Source organism: Calypte anna, chromosome 3 (genome assembly GCF_003957555.1).
Source record: "Calypte anna isolate BGI_N300 chromosome 3, bCalAnn1_v1.p, whole genome shotgun sequence".
In the NCBI taxonomy this organism is placed as follows: domain Eukaryota; kingdom Metazoa; phylum Chordata; class Aves; order Apodiformes; family Trochilidae; genus Calypte; species Calypte anna.
The window spans coordinates 71,309,009-71,332,602 of NC_044246.1; the positions used below are offsets into that span (position 1 = coordinate 71,309,009).

At 38.8% G+C, this 23,594-nt stretch overlaps 1 protein-coding gene across 2 annotated transcripts in view; it reads left to right on the top strand.

Annotated features, from left to right (window-relative positions):
- The window catches only part of PDSS2 (decaprenyl diphosphate synthase subunit 2), a 115,320-nt gene that overhangs the window by 32,535 nt on the left and 59,191 nt on the right, over nucleotides 1-23,594 (top strand). For both annotated transcript variants that reach the window (XM_030447886.1, XM_030447887.1), the window contains exon 2: nucleotides 17,446-17,577. In XM_030447886.1, coding sequence (XP_030303746.1) covers nucleotides 17,446-17,577 — 132 coding nt within the window. The remainder of the gene's footprint in view (nucleotides 1-17,445; nucleotides 17,578-23,594) is intronic.

Below are 23,594 nucleotides of genomic sequence, written 5' to 3' on the forward strand. Positions count from 1 at the left end.
TTATAAGTTATGTATCTATGCATTAGAGATGATAAACAGTACCATTATATGCAGTACAGTGGTCAGAAAATTTAATTTGAATGCACAGTATTGTTTTGACCAAAGCTAGCCAAATGGAAGAATGGAGCAGGCTGATGCTCATCATAAATTTAAAATCTTGAGCATGCAGTCTTAATATGTTGTGGTTTTGGGTTTTTTTTTCCCCAGGCTGAAATTCTGTAGGAAGTACTTCATTCATCATATCAGGCTTAAGCTCCTCAATTAATCAAATGGTTTTATGTGTAACCAGTCCAAAATGGCTTTTTTTCTAAAATCTTACAGATTAATGTAGAATCTGAAGTGAGAGTTTCAAGGCTGTTCAGTTGTGCTGAGATGGAAGCTCTCTCCTCCAGTTCATTCAGATTTACTTATGGGACATGCATGTCATAACCAGAATGTAGTTAGCAGCATTGTAATGATTAATCAAGTCACAGCACATCAGGCAATGTGTATGTTGGATTTTGTCTTTTCCACTGTCTCATGTGAGCTGAGGTCAGGCATAGCTGCTGTTTAGCTAAAGCAACAGATGGAGAGCTGGTGAAGAGAAAACCAACGTTAACAGGTAACTTGTTACCTTGTTTCTGCAAGTCAGCACTCTTACTAATATTGACAAAGCATCTTTTGGGAAAAACTGTTTCATAGAAGCTGCTAAATTTGAGGTGAAAGTTTAAAAAACATCTTAAAACCTGAGATTTTTGTATAATTTTTTCTGCAGATGAGATGTAGCACTGCCAGTTCTGTGCAGTAGTTACAGATTTTTCTGAACGTTTCTGTTTTTTTCAGAAATGGTGTTTTGTCTGAATCACTTTATTTTTGTGTAGGTTTTTTGTTTTGATTTGGTTTTTTGTTTTTTTATTTTGTTAAGGCTTGCTTTAACTCTTGAGTGTATTGCTAGAGGCAATCTTGAATTCACATTTCTATGTCATTCCAGAGGTATCTTATATAACTGAAAAAAACAAACAAACCCCAAAAAAGAAGATAATGGAATACTGGAAATAATTGTCTTCTTTTGTAATTGTCTTTGCTGATTTTTATTTGTTTTCTGAAATGTCAGTACACTTGAGAGAATAAAAACCCTGGGAGTTGATATATTTTTCAGAGTTATATCTTTACTTGAGTTCCTTTTGCCACTGACAATATTAAAAGTTTGCTTTTATTATAACTAAGGAATATTTTAAATAAATGTAGATTTATTTTCAGAAATACTTTAAATCTTTTGTCAGTAGAGTGTTGTTGGATTGCACTAAGTTACACTGCATGGCTGCAATAAGCATTTTGTTTACCTTCATTCCAGATGAAAGTTGAGATATTTTTATTGCAATGTTGAATTGCAGATTATGCAAATGAAGTATTTCTTTCAGATCTTAAAAGAAGTCGATATTCTTCAAAATAAGCTGGAATTCCTGTAGAAATTTTGAGTTTACATTTTGCATGTAACAGAAATTCTCTCATAATTTGTCTGAATTAACTGCTGAAAAGGCCAATCCTTTTCTAAATTAATGTTAATGGAAACATTTTGTATTGTGAGCTACGTGGCAAGATGTGTACCAGGTTAGAATGAAATACCAGGTATACCTGGGTAGCCTGAATGGTTTTATAAATCACATTCAAAACATTAGAAGTCTTCCTGTATGTCACAGCTGAAGCTTTTTTTCCCTTCAGTCCCACCCTATTTTGTTTCAGAAAAGGTTTAATGTCAGTGCTGTGTTCCTTTGTCAGGGTCTGGCATTTAATTTTTATTTGCCTCTGCATTTCTTGGAGGTAGGATCAGATCCATGACTTAAATTTTGTTCCTTGTGACTCTTAATTCTGGGGTAGTTTTGCTACACTTTGAGCTGTCTTCAGTTTTTCCTAGCTGGCAGACCTTGGAAAATATGTATTTTCAGAGTGCCTGAAGAAGGGTCCTGTATTTTCACCTTTCCTGTTATGATGCTTGTCTTGGAAATTTTTTCAAGGGTGCCTGGCTTGTACAGTGAATTACAGTTTTCCTTGTATGTAGGCACCTGAAGTGGTAGATAGGCTTTCTTAAAACAAATTGACAAGACTGGTATGTCATTTGTTTTAAATTTTTCTTTTAATTCTTGTTTCTACTCCAAGAATTACCTTTTAGGGTGCCCTCCTTTTTAGCAGCCCTAGAATGGCTGCTCCTGTGGGGAGAAACGAGGTTCCCACTTCACATTCCAGTACTGCTTCCTTTAGCCAGATTTTTCTCATGGACTCCAATAATTCCTGCAGACTATGTTCCTTAACTTTGCCCTCCAGACTCGGGCACCAGGGAGTCCAGGAAAACCTGAGATCATAGAATCATAGAATTGGCTGGGTTGGAAGGGACCTCAGAGATCATCAAGTCCAACCTTTGGTCCACTACAGCTGCAGTTACCAGCCCATGGCACTGAGTGTCACATCCAGTCTCTTTTTAAATAACTCCTGGGATGGAGAATCCACTACTTCCCTAGGCAGCCCATTCCAATGTCTGATCACTCTCTCCATAAAGAAATTCTTTCTAATGTCCAACCTAAACCTCCCCCGACACAACTTGAGACCGTGCCCTCTTGTATTGCTGAGAGTTGCCTGGGAAAAGAGACCAACCCCCACCTGGCTACACCCTCCTTTCAGGGAGTTGTAGACAGCGATGAGGTCTCCCCTGAGCCTCCTCTTCTTCAGGCTGAACACCCCCAGCTCCCTCAGCCTCTCCTCTTGGGTCTGTGCTTGGGGCTGTCCCTTCACCAGCCTGGTTGCCCTCCTTTAGACCCACTCCAGGACCTCAATCTGCTTCCTAAACTGGGGGGCCCAGAACTGGACACAGTACTCGAGGTGTGGCCTCACCAGGGCTGAGTACAGGGGCAGAATCACTTCCCTGGACCTGCTGGCCACGCTGTTCCTGATACAGGCCAGGATGCCATTGGCCTTCTTGGCCACCTGGGCACACTGCTGGCTCATGTTCAGCTTCCTGTCAATCCAGACTCCCAGATCCCTTTCTGCCTGGCTGCTCTCAGCCACTCTGTGCCCAGCCTGGAGCTCCCCATGGGGTTGTTGTGGCCAAAGTGCAGGACCCGGCACTTGGCCTTGTTGAACCTCATCCCGTTGGAATCAGCCCAACTCTCCAGTCTGTCCAGGTCCCTCTGCAGAGCCCTCCTGCCTTCCAGCTGATCCACACTTCCCCCCAGCTTAGTGTCGTCTGCGAATTTGCTGATGATGGACTCAATCCCCTCATCTAAATCATCAATAAAGATATTGAACAGAACTGGGCCCAACACTGATCCCTGGGGGACACCACTGGTGAGTGGTCGCCAACTGGATGCAGCCCTGTTCAGCACCACTCTCTGGGCCCGGCCCTCCAGCCAGTTCCTAACCCAGCACAGAGTGCCCCTGTCCAAGCTGTGGGCTGACAGCTTCTTCAGGAGAATGCTGTGGGAGACGGTGTCAAAGGCCTTGCTGAAGTCCAGGTAGACCACATCCACCGCCTTCCCCTCATCCACCAGTCAGGTCACCTGATCATAAAAGGACATCAGGTTGGTCAGACAGGACTTGCCCTTTCTAAACCCATGCTGTCTGAGTCTAATCCCTTGTCCATCCTGCAGGTGCTGTGTGATTGCACTGAGGATGATCTGTTCCATGACCCTGACAGGCACTGAGGTCAGGCTGATGGGCCTGTAGTTTCCTGGGTCCTCCTTCTGTCCCTTTTTGTGGATTGGTGTGACATTCGCCAACTTCCAATCATCTGGGATGTCCCCAGTGAGCCAGGACTGTTGGTAGATGATAGAGAGAGGCTTGGCGAGCTCTTCTGCCAGCTCCCTCATCACCCTTGGGTGGATTCCATCTGGTCCCATAGACTTGTGGGGATCGTCACATGGTCAACACCATGGTAAATACCATGGTCAATACCACCAGCACCTTTCCTAACTAACCACAGAATTTTAGTATTGAAGCTCCATCTTTATTTGTATTGGTGTACTGTTTTGTAATTGTGGTCCATCTTTTCTCATTATGTCACGTAAATAAAGCAGTTGGTGTGATCTTATGTTACAAGTGAAGCCTTGAATCTTTTTGAATGGTAAAAACCACGGGTTTGCCTTGCACTCCCCACTCCCTTACAAGCTTGGCATTGTTCTGTATACTCACCAAACCTCACACAGTGAGGTTCAGACCCTTTACACAGTGCTTGTTCTGGTTTGCCACCCCTTTTAAAACGGTGCTGCTAAGTTGAAGTCTTGTTCGTTTGGATTGCTAGTTAAATATTTAGCTTCTACATGTGTAGTTCCAGCTGTCTTTGTACATCCAGTTGACGTTTTCTGATTGTTCTTAAATGTACTTTTTCCTGTGCAAAAAGGCTACACTCAATTCAGTCCTGTTAATATTAGAGTCCAAATAATTTCTTCTTCTGTCAGCTGTAGAAATTTTTCAGAAACAGTCCTTAAAATATTTAGACTAAAATAAACAGGTAAACCATAGGGGATGAAATAGAGGATATAAGAAAAAGCGTGGAGTTGAACTCTGTAGCTCTCCTGTTCAGGATAATTTTACAAATTCATTCTCAAACTGTTCTTCCTAGTCAGTTTAATGCAGATACTTGTGCTCATTCAAGAAAGAATGAGATTAAATCTTACATTGTCTTTATTCCCTCCCATCTACTGTTTATGTACATTGATTTCCCTGAGCTTTCTCTTCTTGCAGCTAGACAACCTCACCTCTCTCAACCTCTCCCCTGTGAGAAACACTACAATTCCACTATCATCTTTGTGGTCTCTCACACCAGTATAGCTATGTCTGCTGTACTGGAGACCCCAGACCTGATTTAGAGGATGATCTCCCTCAACCTGCTGGCAGTGCTCTGCCTAATTCTGCCCAGGAAGCTGTTGGCCTCCTTTGCTGCAAGGACACATTTAGTGAGTCACATTCACCTTGGCCTTCACTGTGACAGAGAGCTCCTTCTCTGCAAAGCTGCTTGGTCCTCTGCCTATACTGGTGCCTGGGACTATTTCTCCTCAGGTGCAGGACTTTGTATTTCTCTTGTGGGACTTCCTGATATTTCTGTTTGATCATTACTCCAGCCTGTTCACATCCCTCTGAATGGCACAGCAACCCTCTGGTGTATCACTTATCCCAGGTTTGTATTGCAGACTTGCCGAGGGTGCGCTCTGTCCCATCATCCAGGTCATTAAAAAATATATTAAACAGTATTAACCCCAGTATCAGCCTGTAGGGTACACCACTAATTGCTGACCTACAGCTGGACATCATGTAGCTGATCACACCCTTTGAATTTAGCTGTTTAGCTGGTTTCCAATACACCTCATTGTCCACTTATTTGTACCTCATCAGTTTATGAGGATGTTACAGGAGACAGTGTTGAAAGTCTTCTTAAAAGTTGAGAGAAATAATGCCTGCTGCTCTTCCCTCGTGCACTGAGCTGGTTTTCTCCCTGTAGAAGGCTGTCAGGTTGGTCAGGCATGATTTCCCCATCATAATCCATTCTGACTAATGCTGTTTATCTTGTCCCTCACATGTTTTCAAAATTGTTTCCAGGGTTACTTGCACCATGAACTTCACAGGGACTGAGTCTGTAGTTGGCCAGCTTCCTCCTTGCCCTTCTCAAGGGTAGGAATGACATTTGCTTTCTTCTAGTCTTTGGGAACCTCCCCTGATCCCCATGACTTTATGGAGTGACCTGGCATTAGCATCAGGTAGTTTCTTTGGCACTTATGGATGCTTTCCATTGCCTTGTGCACATGTTTTGTTTAAGTGATATTGATCAGTGTTGATATATGAAACATAAAGATCTTTGCCAAACATACTCACATCTTTACCAGTACACACTTTTCCTAATTGTACTATTGGTTGGTTTATGAAATTGAGTGGGTTTTGAGAGCTTTGGGTTGTGTGGTGATTTTTTTGGATCTCAAACTTATTAGTGATAATTGCTGTGATATTGGTAGCAGATTGGATAGGAGCAAACCTGGAAATTCGTATTTGAGGTAAAGAAAAGATAACTTCTTAGGTATTAGATTTGTCCTGAAAATGCTACTGCTTAGTGGGAAAACCCACCAAACTTCACAAAGCCTCTTGTTTATTTTTTTGTTAGCTATTTTGTGGGGACTTTATGTGCAAACAGTGATTGAGCCTGGAAAATGGCATAAATTTCCATGGGAGTTGACTCAAAATTAGTTATTTTTAATGGCTTGACAGTGAAATAATTTGCAATCTTGTTACAATATAGGTAAAATCTTTAAAATCTTTGAGCAAAAGCCTGTAATTTGGACTCCTGACATGCAGTCAGTAAATCCAATGGGAGTTTTTCTTCTGCTTTCTACCTTTCTCCCCCACCCGTTAATAGCAAGAAACCTTTCAACTAAAATGCTGGCAGAGTAAGCTGAATGGAATGGCAAGTTATCTGTGTTAGTTTGCACTGCTAGTAGTTAGTGCTTCAGACTTTCCCAGGGAGGTAGCAAATCAAATGCTGCACCAACTCAAATTATCTTGATATTTTCAGCTGTCTATAAAACAGGAACATTTGCACATGGTGTGACATAGCTACAATTGAAAGATTAAAATGCAAGAAACCACCTGAAAGAATAATATGACATGATGAAGGTGAGTTTACCGCTTGCTACATCTTCCCCTAATAATTTCAAGCATAATATAACAGAAACATAATTCTAAAGCACACTTTAATACCAGTGAGTGTAAATATAGCCACATTTCTATTTCCTGTTCGAATTCATTAATTTAATCCCTGTCAGATTCATATTTGTGGTTGTAATGTACCCTGCATGGCAAGTGCTGAGAAAACATGAAACACTTTGCCAAAGAAATCTGACTATATAGACTACAGTGACTTTATTGTTGAGAATCTTCATGTGTTTATGGAAAAAAAAAAAAGGTACTAGTTAAGCATGTCTGATTTTTAAATTTTGTTTCTTGTATACCCAGGTTACTTAATAACTCCAATACATGAGACAGAGTAGTACAGCAGTTCTACTGATAAGCTGGCAAAGAAGCAAACATGACCAGTCTTAACCATCTGTTTATAATGCTATATAAAGAAGACCTTACTGGTTGCCATAGAAACCAGCATTTTCAAAACCACAAGTGTTTGGTTAAAATCTTAAGCCTTCTAAAATCTTGTCTTTCCTGAAGGAAAAAGAATAGAAAATCTTTAAAGTTTTCCAGTTGGTTTTTTTTGGTTTTTTTTTTTCAGTGACTTCTCTGTAAATTCTTTCAGCATTTGTGCACTCTCTCTTGTTTCATGACTTCATAACTATAAAGCATGCCTCTGGTAATTTAATGAGCTTACTTGGTGCTTAGCAGTGGTCCAGGAAAAGGGAGTAGGTCCTTGTGGTTTGTGATTACCTTTCTGAAAGGAGGTTTTCAGACAAACTTTCCTGGTTTTGATGCTGTCACAGAGGAGTGAAAACTTAAAGAATTTGGGTGGAAGTCACATTGAAAATACTTCTGACCTGTGTGAACACCCAGATTCATCTTAATTATCAATGTCAGCCACCTAGATCTTATGGAGAAGAGACTCTCTAGAATCAGTAATCTAGAGAAAAACATAAAAATGAAGATTATATTGGTAAGAGTTATGGTCTGTTTGCCTGTATTGTCCACTATTGGCTTAAAACTGATTTTTTACTTGAAAGAAACCCATGAAAGGCCCTCAGTGTTTAGTATTTAGGAGTATATACATTTGTCATAGTGTCTGGAGGTACTAAGTTTTCTTCCCATTTATATATACTATTGCTGGCCTGCATTCAGTCCTAATTCTCCACTGTGTTTTAAGGTGTTTTTTCCACCACCAGTTTATGAAAGTCTTCTGCTGTGCATAGCCACTTATCTGCAGTGGGCAGTGGTAGAGTCTTTAGAAGAAGTGGACTGATGGTGCTTTTGGACTAATGGTGCTGGTTGATTTTCAACTTCTTGAAACAATATCTGTTTCTATTTAAAAGCAAGAATTGTATTTATAGGACTTCTAGTGTGTATTTGGCTTAAGCTACTTACTGTAAATGAAGACAATCAATTGAAGCACAGAATTTGGAACCTCGTTGCTTTTAAGGAATAAATATTTGTAATAATGTGAATAATGCAGAAGATCATTTATGATCTTATTTAGAAAAATATATCATTTTATATCATTTATATCATTCTATAATGACTATATATTATCCTAAAATTTTCTCCTTTTATGCTTCATCCTCTAGTAAAACATACTGTGAGCATTTTCAGTGTGAGTTGGACCTGTTTTGTTGTTGAATTTCCTTAGTAGAGTTTATTTAATACAAATTACATTTTTACCACAAGCTTTACAATTACAATATTGGTGAAGTGACACTGGACCTCCAGAGGTGTCTGAATTCATTAGCCTTGTGAAGCTAATAATATTTCTGTCATTCGCAGAACTTTTAAAAAATATTTGTATTGCTTTCACTTTGCAGAATATTCCTGTGTCCTAGAGACCCTCTTTTAAAGAAGGTAGTTTTGTGCTTGAGTAGACTCGTTGATAGTGGTTGGCAGTGAGGTCCTAGACCTCCCACAGAGTTTAAGTAAAGTAAATATTGATGGAGAAATCAGGCACACAAAAATTAGGCTTCTCTCTAAGTATTTGTGGTTAGAAAAGTAAGGGTGCCAGACCTGCGAGCTGCTGCTGGTCGGAGTAATTGCACTCAGACACTAACTGCATTTTTTGGTCTTAGCTTGCCTGCTACCCACATCACATTCCAAGATCAAGTCGAAAACTGACCAGGAAAAACAGCAGAGACTGGCAGTTGGTTTAAAAATACATTTGGTGGTTTGTTTTCTGTGTAATGTCTTTAGTGTCATCTTTAAGATATTCCTTTCTGCCCTGCCCTTACCACTCATGAGATTTCATAGACGGAGGGTAGAATTATTTAAAAACAAATGTATATTGATAATTCATTTAAAAATATTATTGAGATAAATGTTTGATTATAGTTGCACTTTATTTTTAAGTCGATTTTTTTCCCCATGTCTATAGTAGGCTGTTTTCAGATGTTAAATGACCATGCAACTTAAAACCAGCTCTTTTGAAACTTTATTTTTAAACCATTGCTGTGTATCATTTCATTCAAGTGAAAAGGTTGGTTGTTCTGTTCTTCTTACCAAGCAAAACTTTTTCCTCTGTATCCTCAGCTGGTCATAAGTTTTGCAGAAAAAAGGGAGTTAGAATGTTTCTGTTGTTACTTATTTAACAGCAATTCCTCCCATTGATCCTAGGGGATAACTTATCCTACAGGAAGTAAATACATCAAAAAACTTGTAAAGTAATACTGAAGTATGTAGCTGATCTTCGTGTCAATAATTCAAATAATTTCTGCCTTTGGGAAAGCAAATAAACCTAGTAGCAGTGGATATCTAAATGGGGTTCTACAAGCTCCAGGGGAACCATAATTTTAGTTTTGGTTTTTTTTTCTTTCGAGAAGTTGAAGGCTGTATTGGTTTCTTGAGAGCTGATGCACAGTGAACTACAAGTAACCAAGGCCAAGTATGAGTGTTTGTTTTGTACCTGCCCCACGACCTATAGTTTCTTAAACTTCACCTTTATGATAAGATTTTATTTTTGTGGGATCTTGCCCATTGGAATCTCCACAACTTTATTTAACATTCAGACTTTTATAGTTCCCTGGAATAGGCCTCCTTTTTGTGATCATTCTGTGTTCAAAAAGCTGTTGGAATTTTCTTCTTGAAAGTGCTCTAAGATGTGGGATATACACTAAAGCCAGCAGAAACAGGTACATGTAGCAACTCCAAAAAGAGATCAATCTCTCTTGTGATCTTGAAGGGTGCTCTGACTTTTCCTAGAAATCCTTCAAACAGTTATGTTGTAAATCTTTCTCTTGTGATAAATTAGTTCTGGAAATGCTTCAGTTGACCCCAGTGCTGCTACAGGCATAGTTTCCTACACTCCCAATCCATGCAAAGATGGTGTTTAATAAGCAGTGGAGTGATAAAACTTTTCATGGAATTTCTTGCTCTTAGTTAAAAGATGTTTCTCCTTCTAAGCAAAATCCTGTGAAAACTAAAAAGGTATTTTTTACTCTCATGGAGCCACTCAGCTTCTCCAAAAGCTTCGTGTAGGTATGCTCCTCAACCATCTTCCAAGATAAAACAGTGAAGATATTCTTTGTTACGTGTCTGTTCAGTTTGTGAAGCATATATTTAATATTTTAAAGACATGTTATGTGAACTTCTGTGACAGTGGAATGCTGAATTTCATTTTTAATTCACAGTGTTTTAAGTGTATGTTTGGTGATCTATAGTGACTCCCCAGATGAGTAGGTGTATGAGTCTCCATAAATGCAGAAAAAGCTACTCAAATCTCTGAAGTTCTTTGCATCTCAAAGTGCTGCAGCATTTGTGTAACTAAGGCCTTTTTTTGAGTCCAGTTTTTCACTGAAGGCCTGGGATGCAATTCATGAAGTGTTTTTAAAGGCTAAGACTAGCCAAATGGAAGCACAGGTACAATATTGTCTGTATAAGTTATTAAAAAACTGTGACTATAGAGGTGCAGATGTGAAGCCATAGCTTTGAGGCAAGTGCTGTCTCACTGGGCCACAAACACATGAGCAAGTTACTTGGCATAGGACTCTTGGCTTAGTCTTAACTATCCAAGTGTCATACTATTCAGTATTTGGAGTTATTTAAAGGTTGCTTTGTATCATAAGTGAAGGCCACACTACTATTAAATTCTTTTTTTAATTTTTTTTTTTTTACTTTGGGTGAAGAGCCAGTGCAGATACATGCTCTGTCTTCTCTATGCCAGAGTCCCCTCTGGTTTTTGTCTGTAAAATCTCATGTTTCCTTGGTTTAACAAAGCTAATGGATTGAGACCTTCATTTGCCCAGAGGCAGGGAAAGCAGGAGTGCTGTTGGGAAAACCTTCCTTGCAACATGCCATAAAAGCACCTTCCCACAAAGTGGGGTGGGAACATCTATTTCCCTAAGCCTGGCCTGACCCATTACACAGCTTTGCTTATACTGAGTAAAAACCTTTAATTTTGAGACAGTCATGGTAGGGCTTCTATCCCAATCACAATCCTCTCTTTCAGGTAAGGAATTCCCACAACTGCAAAATTTGTTTTCTTTATGCAAAGCTATGTTTAGTTGTCCAAGCCCAGGAACAAGTTTCTGAAATGCATCTACAGGCTCCAGTGGGCTTTTGAGTTGAGATGGCTTGTAGGAGCATCACTCCCTGGACATGGTAATCTTAAAGGTCTTTTCCAACTGTGACAGTTCTGTGATTCTGTCATTTCCTGTCAGCTGGATATTTAATTTGAATCCCCCACTGAGCTGTGCTCAAAACATGTTATGACTAAGCTGATTCCCCTGAACAGATCTGACTGTGAACGTTGAAATGGACCAGAGTTTTTAATGTGTTTTGAAGATAGATACACTGTACAGAATGGTATTTAATACATACTTGAAACTCTTGAGTAGCAGATGAAAATAAGTAGCTACAGAATGCTGTTAGCATACACTAAATATACAAAATTGAATGCTCTGAGTACTTAAATACGTGCATGTTTGAGTGATCATATGGTTATGTGGTGAATCTTAGGATTTAGATAAGTAGATCTATAATACAGTGGTTTAATATCCATTAAAAATTAGTATGTCAGAGAGTTTTCTCTTATTTACTTCTGACAAGTAATTAATAAAGCAAATTGGATAAAAGCCCTGAAGCTGGCAGAACTCTTGCATTTCTAATAAGGAAGCCGACAGTCTTGCCAAATAGCTCCATGCCTTACCTCTACTGCTAGATACAGAATTGCCAGTTATAGTTAATTTTGAAAAAGTTGGATGGTTGTTGTTTTTTTTTTTTTTCAAATGGACCTACACCTGTCTACCATGAGCACATCCTGATAACCCTTCTATATTGAACAAGATGGATGTTGCTTTCCTGAGATGTTACAGATTTAAAACCGCTTGTATTGTCACATCTGGGATTGTCAGTTTGAATAGAGTGGTTTCTTTTTCAGAACTGTTTGTGTTTCAGCCTAAAAATGGCTTATGTTTTCACTGTCCTAGGCTTATAAATCATCTTCATCAGCGTAATTGATTTTGGTTGAGTTACAGGCTTTCCCAGCTGCTTTTTATTAGAGCTGTGTGAACAGGTGATTTTTATTTTTTTTTCTCCTTTTTGGCATCTGAAATGGAAAGGCAGAGGAATGGCTGATCATGACCCTGTATCTCCACGGGTTCTCCTTCCCCTTACAGCTAAACAGAGCCTGTCTCTGACATGAAACAGAATGATCTTGTCAGTGGGACACCTTCTATAAAGTGCACGGAAAGGAAGGGCAGAATTTCCAGGAAGAGGTGAGGACAGTGACCTGTTCACTTCAGCTCCTTCTGGCAGGCCAGTGGCTGGAGCACACACCTGGACCATGGTGGAGGGGTTCTGGCTGTTCCCCCGGAGGAAACTGATGGACAGGCTGCAAATACAGCATCTCTCAATTTGCTTCAGCCACAAGCAGAACATTTGGGATATGTTAAATACATTTGACTAAACATTTCACAGCCCCTCTTTTGACCCTTCTGGAATACCTTATGCCGTCTGTTTTGATTGGAAACTTGTGCTAGTGGTTAAATTTGAACTAGCACTACTACCCATAAGTATGCTTTCTTCTACTACACCCTCCTAGAGTTGGTTGACTTTCCAGTTGCCTGTCCTTAAAGTATGTGTAGTTGCTGTGTTTCCTCTCTATTGCTGAATTTCATAGTTTTAACTTAATGAAAAAAGTGGTAAGAACATTAGCTGGTTTTCATCTCACACGAATAATTTAAAATCTTTGCTGCATTTAAAGACTGCTCAAAAATATGAAAGGTGTTTGCAGCAGTCATTTTTAATATTATTATTATTATTTAATAAAAGTGTAAACTACTGATGGAGTTAAACCTGACAGTTACTGTAGGTTAATATTTTCCCTGCAAAGTCTACTAATATGGCTGCACGTGTCGAGAAATACAAAAGGCATTAAGTGAAATGCTCATGTTTGCTTGATTTATTCCCTGCAGCAGGCGGCCTCTGGTAGCAGGAGGTGTAATTTGCAGCACATTAGCTATCAGCCAGAGTCATCACTGGAGTGGGTGGTGTGAGTCTCCTGTGCCTGTACAGTGTCACACAGCCAGGCACTTCTTCCCTCTGCTCTAAGATTCATTCTTTGTGAACGATGTTCTGTATTTAAAGCTGTGAATCTGCTAGTTTTCAAACGGGTTTTTCTGTCACACAGATAATATCAAGAGTAAATGGGTTTGGGGTGTTTTGGGTTTGGGTGGGGTTTTTTGTTTGTTTATTTGGTTGGTTGGTGGGGTTTTTTCTTGTAATTTTGTTTGTTTCCCTCTAATTCCTAACATCTTACAAAACTGAATTGTAGAAGTCTTTGACATACCTACCTTTTTTTGAATGCAGTCCTCTGAGGATGAAGTACATTATTTGTAAGATACCCAGGGCAAGCAAAATTGTGCTACAGTTTCTTGTTTTGGTACCTTATGCATGTACTGTGGTGTGCAGCAGAGGTTTTCCAAAAGTCTCAGCTTGATGCATCTTCTTTTTTTGTGTTCACAATTTCACTTGGGTTGCTTCTAGTTCACTTTTTTCCCCCTAGAGGCACCTGTCTCCTGCCAGGGTACCCATCAAGACTAATTGCACCATCTGGAAGACTTTTGTGTAGCAGTTACTCGTGCAGAATATCTCTTGGGAGCTTAATTCAGAATGTGAATGTGACCCCGAAGCCATGTCAAGGAGCTGCAGTAGTTTCTAGCCTCTAAAAGATGATCACCGGAGGCTTTATTTGTCTCAAGTCTAATGCTGTTTGCTTTACTGTGGGTATGTTACATGTCAGTGGCACAACTTGAGCCTTGTTTTGAATGGAATTAAACTTTGACTACTGGTTTGGTAATTTCTAGAAAAATCCTGTCTAAAATTGCATCTGAACCACATATAGCATACAGGCTATATGATTAGGTGTAGAAATGGCAGACATGTTGCTCCTTATTATTACACTATAATTTTTATGTCCTGTTCTCCCCCTCTGCCCTCCCTCTCCTGCATCTGCATTTCTCATTGATAGTTTTCTGCTAAGAATGCAGGGCTTTCACTGCTAGCAGTGTAGCAGCCCCTCTGAACACTTGTTTTTCTTATTGCTATGAAAGGGAGTATTTTCAGCACAGGTAATTTTCTGCTTCTATTCCTCAGCTAGTCTGACTCGGGTAAAAGCACTGTAGTGCTTTGCTTCTGGTGGTGTCTGTATAGGCAGAGGCTTATTTAAAAGCCAGTGCTTTCTAATCCTGTCTTGATTAGCTTTCTTCCTTGGTACTGCAATATCCTGTCCTTCAGTAAGCTGTAGAGCACTGAGCATGAAAACACCAAAGTGCTTTGATTGTTAAAAGTATCACCATAATTTGCTGTATTTTGTATTTTGTGGTTTTGTTGTTTGATTGTGGGGTTTGTTTTTTTAATTATTAATTTCTCATGAAATCCTGCATTGAGTAAGGCACACTGATTTTTACACAAGTGGGGAAAAAGGTGATTTTTTTCCTAAAACCACTTTTCTTTAAAAATTATGGAATTGTAAATAGTGTTGAGGAAATACATTTTAGTTTAACTGCATCATCTGTGTAATTTGTGTGCTTGTGAGTAATGTGGTCAACTAAAGTTCAAGCCACAGAAGTGCTTATTCCACCACAAACAATTATGAATTCTCTACACAGGATACATACACGCTATATATTTATTATTCATCATATGTATCTTCTGTTTTTTCCCTGGTAGTTAAATGTTCATTGTGGCTCTGACTTTAGAAATCTGTGGAGCTTTAAGTGTTTAACTGTTTTGGCTGCATTCTGTTAACTGAATATTGGAACCTGGTAAGAAAAGTTATTTGTGTGAGAATAAAAATAAGTGAGTCATAAATTCACAGAATACTGGTGGCAGGTAGCTGTCCCCTCCTCTCCAAAATCCCATGTTTACTTTTATTGACACATACACCCTTCTCAGCAAAAGGTTTTTTGTTTTGTGGGGTTACAAGTGGATAGGGTTGTCAGGACCACCACCTGGTGGACCTGACCTTTCATTTGGTCTCCTACACTTGGTAAGTAAAATAAAGGTGGATGTTTTAGGGCTGCAGCATGTGCTCTCTGGAAAAGATCTGAGCTGTGCAACCTTCCTTGGGTTTGGGTGGTCAGGAAATATTGCAGACTGGTCTACAAAATAAATCATTGTCTGCTCCCAGAAGTTATTTAGTATCTTCTTTTTAAGGTTTGTTTTGTTCAGGATTTGTTTTAGTTGTGTTTTTTTTAAAGGACCTTTGAGGATGGAAGAATTGAGAGCTGATGCCGCTGTGGCACGGGCTTCTCCTCAGGAAGTTATGTTTGCATCTCATGTGCTCAAGCCTGTGCTGAATGTCTTCCTCTAAAATATTGATTACCCATGTTCTCCTAATTTTCAGTAACATTTTGTTTGTTTCATTTAAAGATAAGTAGCAAAATAACATGTTAATTGCTATTTGCATTTTACTGCTCTGTAAAGCAGTACTCTCTGTAAGAGAGACTAACATTTAATTGCATTATTACAGATTGATAGCTAGTGCTTGCTTTTGGCCACATTTCAGGCTTGACTGTACAAGTTTGGTATCCCCTTGATTCTTAATACTTCAGCTTAGTTGAACCAAACTCTTACTGTCTGAGGCCATACATACTCAGTCTCTCTTTTGGAAATTTAGCAGAAATTGATACCTTCTTTAACACCCAGCTACCCATGTTGCTGAGAGTGTAGCAGTAGTAGAGTAGTTGCGTGTAGTAGTGCTGCTCACTCCTAACTTGTCCTGAATGCACCAGCCCATTACTCTACCAGTGAAGGAAATGGGATGTGAGCATATTAGAAAGACACAGAACAAAAATCTGTGGCCTTGTTTGGCTCACCAGAGCTGAAAATGTTGTGGTTGAAAGCCATACAGGTCATACTGGCCGCCTCTTAATTGCTGGTGGCATTTGTAGGCTGTAGCTGCATGAAGTGTGAGCTCAAGGCTTTGCTGGAGAGGAGAGCATCAGACTGGAATCAGTTCAGGTGTGAGGGTCAAGCTCAGTAGCTGTCTAGCACCAACCACTAGGGTGAGGGGACTCTCATTCTTCTCCTAAGGCATTTTCCCGATCACTGTAGGAAAGGTTGTAAAGACTCAGAAAAAGAAGTCAGAATTTTTTTGTGGTATCACAAGAGCTTTCACACAGAAGGGTGCTATTTAAATTATTATTTTTTTAATGTTTATGTGTCTGTGTAAATGAAATAGTATACTGAAGATCTTCTTGCATTGTGAGGTGGTGTAAATGTAATGAAAAAAATCCAAATGAAGCTTTAGGTTGCATCCTCTGTTTTCTTTATTCAAATATACGTCCAAGATCAACATCTTGAGATTTTCATCCAGATTTTCATTCAAGTGTTTTAAAGAGAGTTCTGATTTGATTTATTTCAGTTAGCAGGACTAAAATTGTACTCTGGAATAAAATGAGTTGAAATGCTTAGTAATATGTGATGTAGTTTTAAGAAATATTTAGATGACATCTGAGATACGGGCTCTTATTTGTTGGATATTAGCTTATAAATTTAATAGTATTTGGAATGTATTATCCCTTCTTCTAGATGTTTAGCCTTATTGATGAGCATAGGAAGTAGACAAGGACAGGAGGAATACAACTGCAGACATTGCAGTCTTAAAGAAAAGCTAAGCTTACTTTAAAACAAATGAATTTCTGAGATGTTGTATCTAAGTGGAAATTAAGTCTTGCTTTCAACATATATTTTTGAGGGCAGATTCCTTTTGGTACCAAATTTAAAGATGCAGCATTTGAAACAGTTCTGTTGTTTAAAACAGCCCATCTCTACTTCGTTTATCTCTAACTTTTATTTTGCATCTTTTAGCGGGTTCTGCAAAGTCTACCCATAATATACTTGGAGATGTTGTATGTGTTGTGCTGTCCATTCATAACCACTCTGATCTAAACAGTTTTCTTTCAGAATGTTACAGATTTTGGCTGTACCATTCCTCCTTTCCCTTTCTCCTCTTGGAGAAGCTTCTTTTCACTTTTTTGTGTACTTCAGACACCAAACTAAAGCTCTGATGTTCCAGTTACATTAGATGACATTGAGTTATTCTCAAGTACTTATTTTCTGCCATTACATGGAATGCAGGACATACACTGAAATACGTAAGATTTAATCTTGAATACTTGCTTTTCTGTGCAATAGTAATTCATTGTAAGGGTCAGGTAAAGGATGGCAAAAGATCATGACTAATCTCAGCTTATTTCCATGCAAATGTGAATATTAAAGACCTGGGAAAATGATGACCAGTGAAAATGAATTGTGAAAGCATTCTTTTTTTATTCTCCTTTTTTACAGGCGTTTTGTGTATGATAGCCGAAATAATTTACAGATGAGAGGTTTGGTCATACTACTGATTTCCAAAGCTGCTGGACCTGGCACAGAAGAGCTGTCTTTCCAGCACAACATGGTCAGTGGAATTTATTCCAGGTATGTAGTGACTTTCTTCAGCAAGATAAACCAAGGTATGTTTGTTGGGCGACTTTAGGGTTGTATCAAAGCATCTTAATTTGCTTGCTCAGCTCTTCCAAAAAGTTAGTACTTAACAAATTACAGAACTGTGTTCCTCAGTGTTATAAGTTTTCCAGTTCCTTGTGTAGCTTTTACAATATCCACACCTGGATCTTAATTATGGCTTTAGGCACAACCAAATTAAAATAATTTAGATCAAGATAGTTACATGAAAGTTTACATTCAGAGATACCTGGAATAAAAGAGTGAATATGCTAGAAAATACTTCTTTAAAGATTATTTGCATTTTGAGTAACTTGGTTGTTACTCGGGTATACCTACTTACTAGAAGTGTCAGAGTGAGATAACCAGTGTTGTGCATTACGAATTGGTTTCACTGAGCTATAGTTCCTATGAAAGATACTTTCCCATGACACAGCCACATGCCACTGCAGAATTACTGAGCCTACCTTTAAGGTTCCTCAGGTTCTCACTTGATAATTCAGCCTCATCAAGTTCCTGAATATTTTTAAAGTATTTAAACTAAATTACTTAATACTAGTAACAATCTTACATCAAAGAAGTGGTTGCTCTCCTTTACATATTTGACAGTTAACTGTTCCACTGCAGTTAGATCTGGTTTAAAAACTGTAAAATTTGAATTTTTAAATCCTTTTGAAAAATTGTGGGTGTCATTTGGCTGAGGGAACAGATTGCCATATTTTCAGTTAACTGTGTTGCTGCCCACTGTGTTGTATTAAAGGAAGACACACAAACTTATTGACATGTTTGTATTCTGGATTGGTCTGGATGTGTAGAGATAGCATTGTAAAATGGAAGAAAGCAAACAAATCAAGATACTAAAATGTACATAGTATCTTAAAATAAGATAGAAGGAGAATGTCTATGAATGAGTATAGACAGAAATGGCAATAAGTAAAAGACAAAGCTATACAGGAGGCTTGTTCTGGAGGGCTGTGTTGTCCCTTTAGCTGTTGAATTCTGTTCTTTTGTTTTGTCCTCAATGTCCCCTTAGGGTTGTGAAAGTTTTATATTTATATGCAAATGGTGCTTTATGAAAGCATAATTCTAGTTAGTTAATTATGGTACAGGAGGTATATCAGTTTGTTTTGTAAATGATTTAGAAAGTTTACATTAAGTATGCCTCATAAAAGGAAAGAAGATGGGTTATTGTTTGATAACTAAGTTCTTGAGTATGATGATTCTGACCAGGGAGGTAACATTTGAGCCTTTAAAGCTGCCATTGGGAAGGTGACTAGTGGAAGTATTCATTAAGGAGCAAATAAGACCTTGAATTAATAATGAGCCAGTTGGTGTAAATGGACATCATTGGAACTATGCCAGCTCAACCAGCTGAAAATCTAGCCTAGTAATCTAAGTTTGAGCAAGTCAATAGCCATTATAATATCTAGTTCAGAGTTAACAGAAGTACTCCTAAAATGAAGCAGTTCTGAATACGCCCACACAGGTTCATTTAAGGTTCATTACTGCCTGCAAAAGTGATAACCATGGAGTTGTTAATTTAAATGGATTTTCAATGACTCTTTAAGTCTGTAGTATGATGTGCAGATGAGCAAACCGATGCACACTAGGAGAACACAAATGCATTGTTTTATTTTATTCCATAGTGGCCAGTTCTTGCCTTCCACTCAAGTCACTGTGGGCTTTTTCTTTGACTTCAGACTCCTTTATTTAAGGTGTTCTTCCAAATACACTCTTTGCTGTGGGTCTAATTTCTGATTTTGATTTCTCTATACAATAAAGCTAAGAGACCAGGCAGCACGTAAAATTGTGATCTTAAAGGGCTTTTGTGATTGTTTTGTGTATTACAAATACTGTTTTACAAACTGCTTTTTCTTGAAGAACAAAAGGACATTTTTTTACATTAATACATTCTGTCTGCTATCTTGGTTACAGTATAATTATATATGGTCTGTATATTAGATATACATACCAAAGGCAAAGTATATCAGTCAGTGATATAAAGTGAAGAAGTACGTTTCATCCTTTACTGCTCATGAATGTCTCCAGCTTTGAAAGTATTTTTTGGAAAGAGATTCTTCCAGATTTTCAGATCAGCTGTAGATCATACAGCTCTTTTTGTTGCCATGCCATGTAATTACTTCATCTTTATATATAATATTTTGCTGGAAATATTATTTCTGGCACTGTAATGAACATCTTCACTGCCTGATAGTTACGTGCTGTGAACATTATATTGTGGACTGTTAGCTGGGATACGGCTCGCTTCATTTTAGGATACTTAGTAGTGATTAATTAATTGCATTCCTGAAATCCAAGCATGAGCTAAGTTGTTCCAGTACTTGTCAGTGATTGTATTAGCCCAGTCTTTCTTTTCCCAGTGTTTGCTTTGGAACCAGCTCCTGTGCTCTCTTCAAATGCTCAGTCCCACAGTGGATAGCCTGGTTACATCAGTCCTCAATATCTGGGTCTACACTAAATATAAAATCTGGGACCAGGAAGATTTAACAGTACTAAAATCATTTAACTTGGGAAACCATGAAAAAAACTGGTGGATGTTTTCATCCTGGAATCTGGCATGTCCTGCATAATCTCTTCTCCTTGTTTCATATTTGTGAATCACAATATAAGAAAGCAGGACAATTAACTATAATTAAAACAGAGATACTGAGAACTGAATTTGGAATATCCAAAAACTATTTTTTATCCTATTCTCCTGTTGTCTAGATAGGGGGAACAATCTGTGGGACAATTGACCTAAGTGTATAAAAATAGATTAGCTAGCTGCCTAGCTGGCATCTGTTTTTTTCTGGTATACAATGGAACAAAACTGATGGCTGCTACCAGAAAACCATCTTTTTCAGAATAATGAGGATTACAATTTAGGTAGTTACAGTAACAAGGTTAGTGCAGTTATATGGTGCTGCCTCTGGCTGGTGTTGGCTCCAGCTTTAGCACTTCATAATTTGCAGGAGACATTGATTCCCCTGCATCAAGCGGGGAGCTCGGGGGTCATTGTGTGCAAGGGTATCGTAGTAATTGCTGGTTGCCTTATGAGCCATGCTGAAGATAAAGGGGGAAGTGTTATGAGAGTCTGCTTGGCATGCTCTGCTCTGTACAACCACCTCCCTACCATGCTGCCAGCAACCTGACTTTATTCCTGTTGGCTGGGAAAATAAACTGGCTTTACTTCCAGCTCAGCACCAGTGATCCCAAAAGAGGATGAAGAGGAAAAGTAGCAGGATGATAAACAGCTCTGTTTCAGCTGCTGGACAGATTTCCTGAAGTTGAAACTTTCTCCTGGCCTCTTGGCCTTTGGGAAAATATTTCCTTGGCTTCAGAAGCATTGCAAATATAATGATGAAGTGCAGTGCTCACTACAGAGTATGCAAGCAGTATCATGTAAGGGTTGATGTCATTGCCTTTACTCGAGCAAAGCATGCATCCCATATTCCCTTGGAACTCCTTCTTACTCTCATGCTGAAGGGAAAGCAAAATGCACATTTGGGTTTAGACAGAATGTAAGTAATGGTAATTTATCATGCTAATAGTATCAGACAACACCTTAGGTGTGACACAGGAGCCTAGGCCTTCTCAAGAGCTTTGAGACATGTTTCCTAACTGGTGATTATACTTGAGTTTGACACTCCTCTCCCATTGCATTCTTTTAGAGCAAAACTCAGTTGGATGCAGCTTGCTATTTGGTGTTTGTGAGTTGTTTGTTTGGTTTTGGCTTTTTGTTTTGTTTTTTTGTGGGGTTTTTTGTTTGTTTGGGTGGTTTTTGTTTTTGTTTGTTTTTTGTTTTGGTTTGGTTTATTTTGCTGTTGGAAGGAAGGTTTTTCAATCAAACTCTGGGATTATATGGTTTTCTGAACACTTCCAGCTTTATGCTTCATTGTTGGAGCTAGATTCTAACAGTTCTAGGTACAAAGACTGTCTTGGGTCCTCTCACTAAGCAGTCAAAGAGATTTTTTTCAGTTCATGTCTGCCATTACACTACTCACTGGGTTCTGGGTACTGAGGAGTCTCCTTGTCTTTATATTTAGCAATGATTTCCTAACAGCCTCTATATTGGAGCTTAAAATGCAAGTGACACCAAAGAACAAACTTAGGCCATCTCTTTAGACCTCTATATCCTTGGCTGAAATACAGCAAGTTATTTTCTTCTCTCTCTCATTTTCTGCATTATTTTCTTCTGGCTCATGTTCTGCTTTTTTTTTTTTTTTTTTTTTTTTTTTGTGCCAGTTTAAAAAATACCCTCTAGTACTGACATCCATTGAGTCAGCTCTGCTGATTTCCTTGAATGCTTGTCAGAAGTTTAAAGAAAAAATAATCGTTTTTTCAGTCACATTGGCCTGTGCATTCACAGTGGTGTATTCCATAGTAACTGACAAGACCTTTTTTCTTCTTTCTTTTTTTTTTTTTTTTTCTACCATATTCATCAACTGTGGGACTCTGTGTGTGCTGTGTGGAATATAGCAAGTGCTATTTCAGATCTGTACTAAAACCTGATAAACCCAGCAGATTGCTGGATTGATACTGTCAGTACTGGGCTCTGTCTGTTCCTCTTCTCTCTCAGAATGATGCAGCTGGCCTTTAACACTCCAGAAATGTATCTCTTGCAAGATAAATATGCTTTCCTACAAGAAAAAATACTCACAGAATAAACTTGTCTCTGAATTGGAATTATTCCTGCTGGTTGCAAGAGTGGTGGTAATACTGCCATGACAGTGATCAAGAACTCATTTTACTTAGTTTTTCAGTAGTGATTTTGGAACTGCTGCTTCCAACAAAAACCCAGTTTAAGAGCAGCAGGTGCCAGCTCCTTGTTCTAGTGATGGATCTTTTGCTAATCAGGTTTGAGTAGTAATTGCAACTAAGTGCCCCTGCTTATTTTTTTTTTATGAAACACCCATAAATTGCCCACACAGTCTGATTTTGCAGGCTTTTTGTCATTGTGGCTATGCCAAAGTCATCTTGTTCTCCCCTTCTTAATAGGAAAATTGATTTCCAATCTAAAGGTCTCCAAGACATACCAGTTCTTAACAAGAGGATTCATTTATCCATTTATTGCTTTTCCTTTGCAAAGTTTCTTCCTTTTCAAAGAAGTCAGGAGGGGGTAGTATAATTCTAAGGATGCTAAGGGTAGAAGACATACTTCTTTGTCCCTCTGCAGTTCCGTCTACCTTACTCCCAGATTTTCTTTGCTAGATATGAAAACAAAACTTTGCCTTCACTTAATTTCCTTCCCTTGGATTCCAAAGAGCTTTACTCCATCTTCATAGGAAGTTCAGTCTTCCATTATGATCCTCCTGGAATGAACCAGATAGTGCTGATAGTACATCTGGGTTCACAGGATAATTCAAGTTGGAAGGGACCTCAGGAGGTTTGTAGACCAACCTCCTTCCTACTCAGAGTCAGCAGTGAGGTCAGATTCATCTGGCTTCCTTCATGATGGTGAGGTCTTTCAAGACCATAGTTGTGTTCACAAGATGATAATCAAAATGCATTTTAAACAGAGGAGAGAACTTTCTACCCCCTGCCTTTAGCTTCATTTTCTGTGTGTAATGCTGCAATTGATGTGCATTCATGAATATGTAGGTTGCAAGAAGCCACACTGATGTTGGCATAATCTGTCCTGTTAGTGTCACTTGGGAGCTGAACTACCCAAGGAACTTTCCATCCCAAGATTTTCTGAATTAGTAACATGGGCTGTGTTAAGGTCTACTATGAGAACACAAGCATAAAAGGTCCTGCCTGTCTTAGGGGTATGCCACCAAAAGTTGTTGTGTGCTAGCAGGGACACTCGGAATCTTTTCCATTTCTCATAGGTGACAGCTCACCATCTGCAGCTCTATGTGTTGTTTCTCCAAAACCTATGCCATGGCAGGCATAACAGAGCTGATGCTGTGCTTGTTAGAGCAGTCTTTAATTGCTGTATGCATGAAAGGCAATCTGACTGCCTCTAGGGAGTTGAAGCTGTGTGAATGATG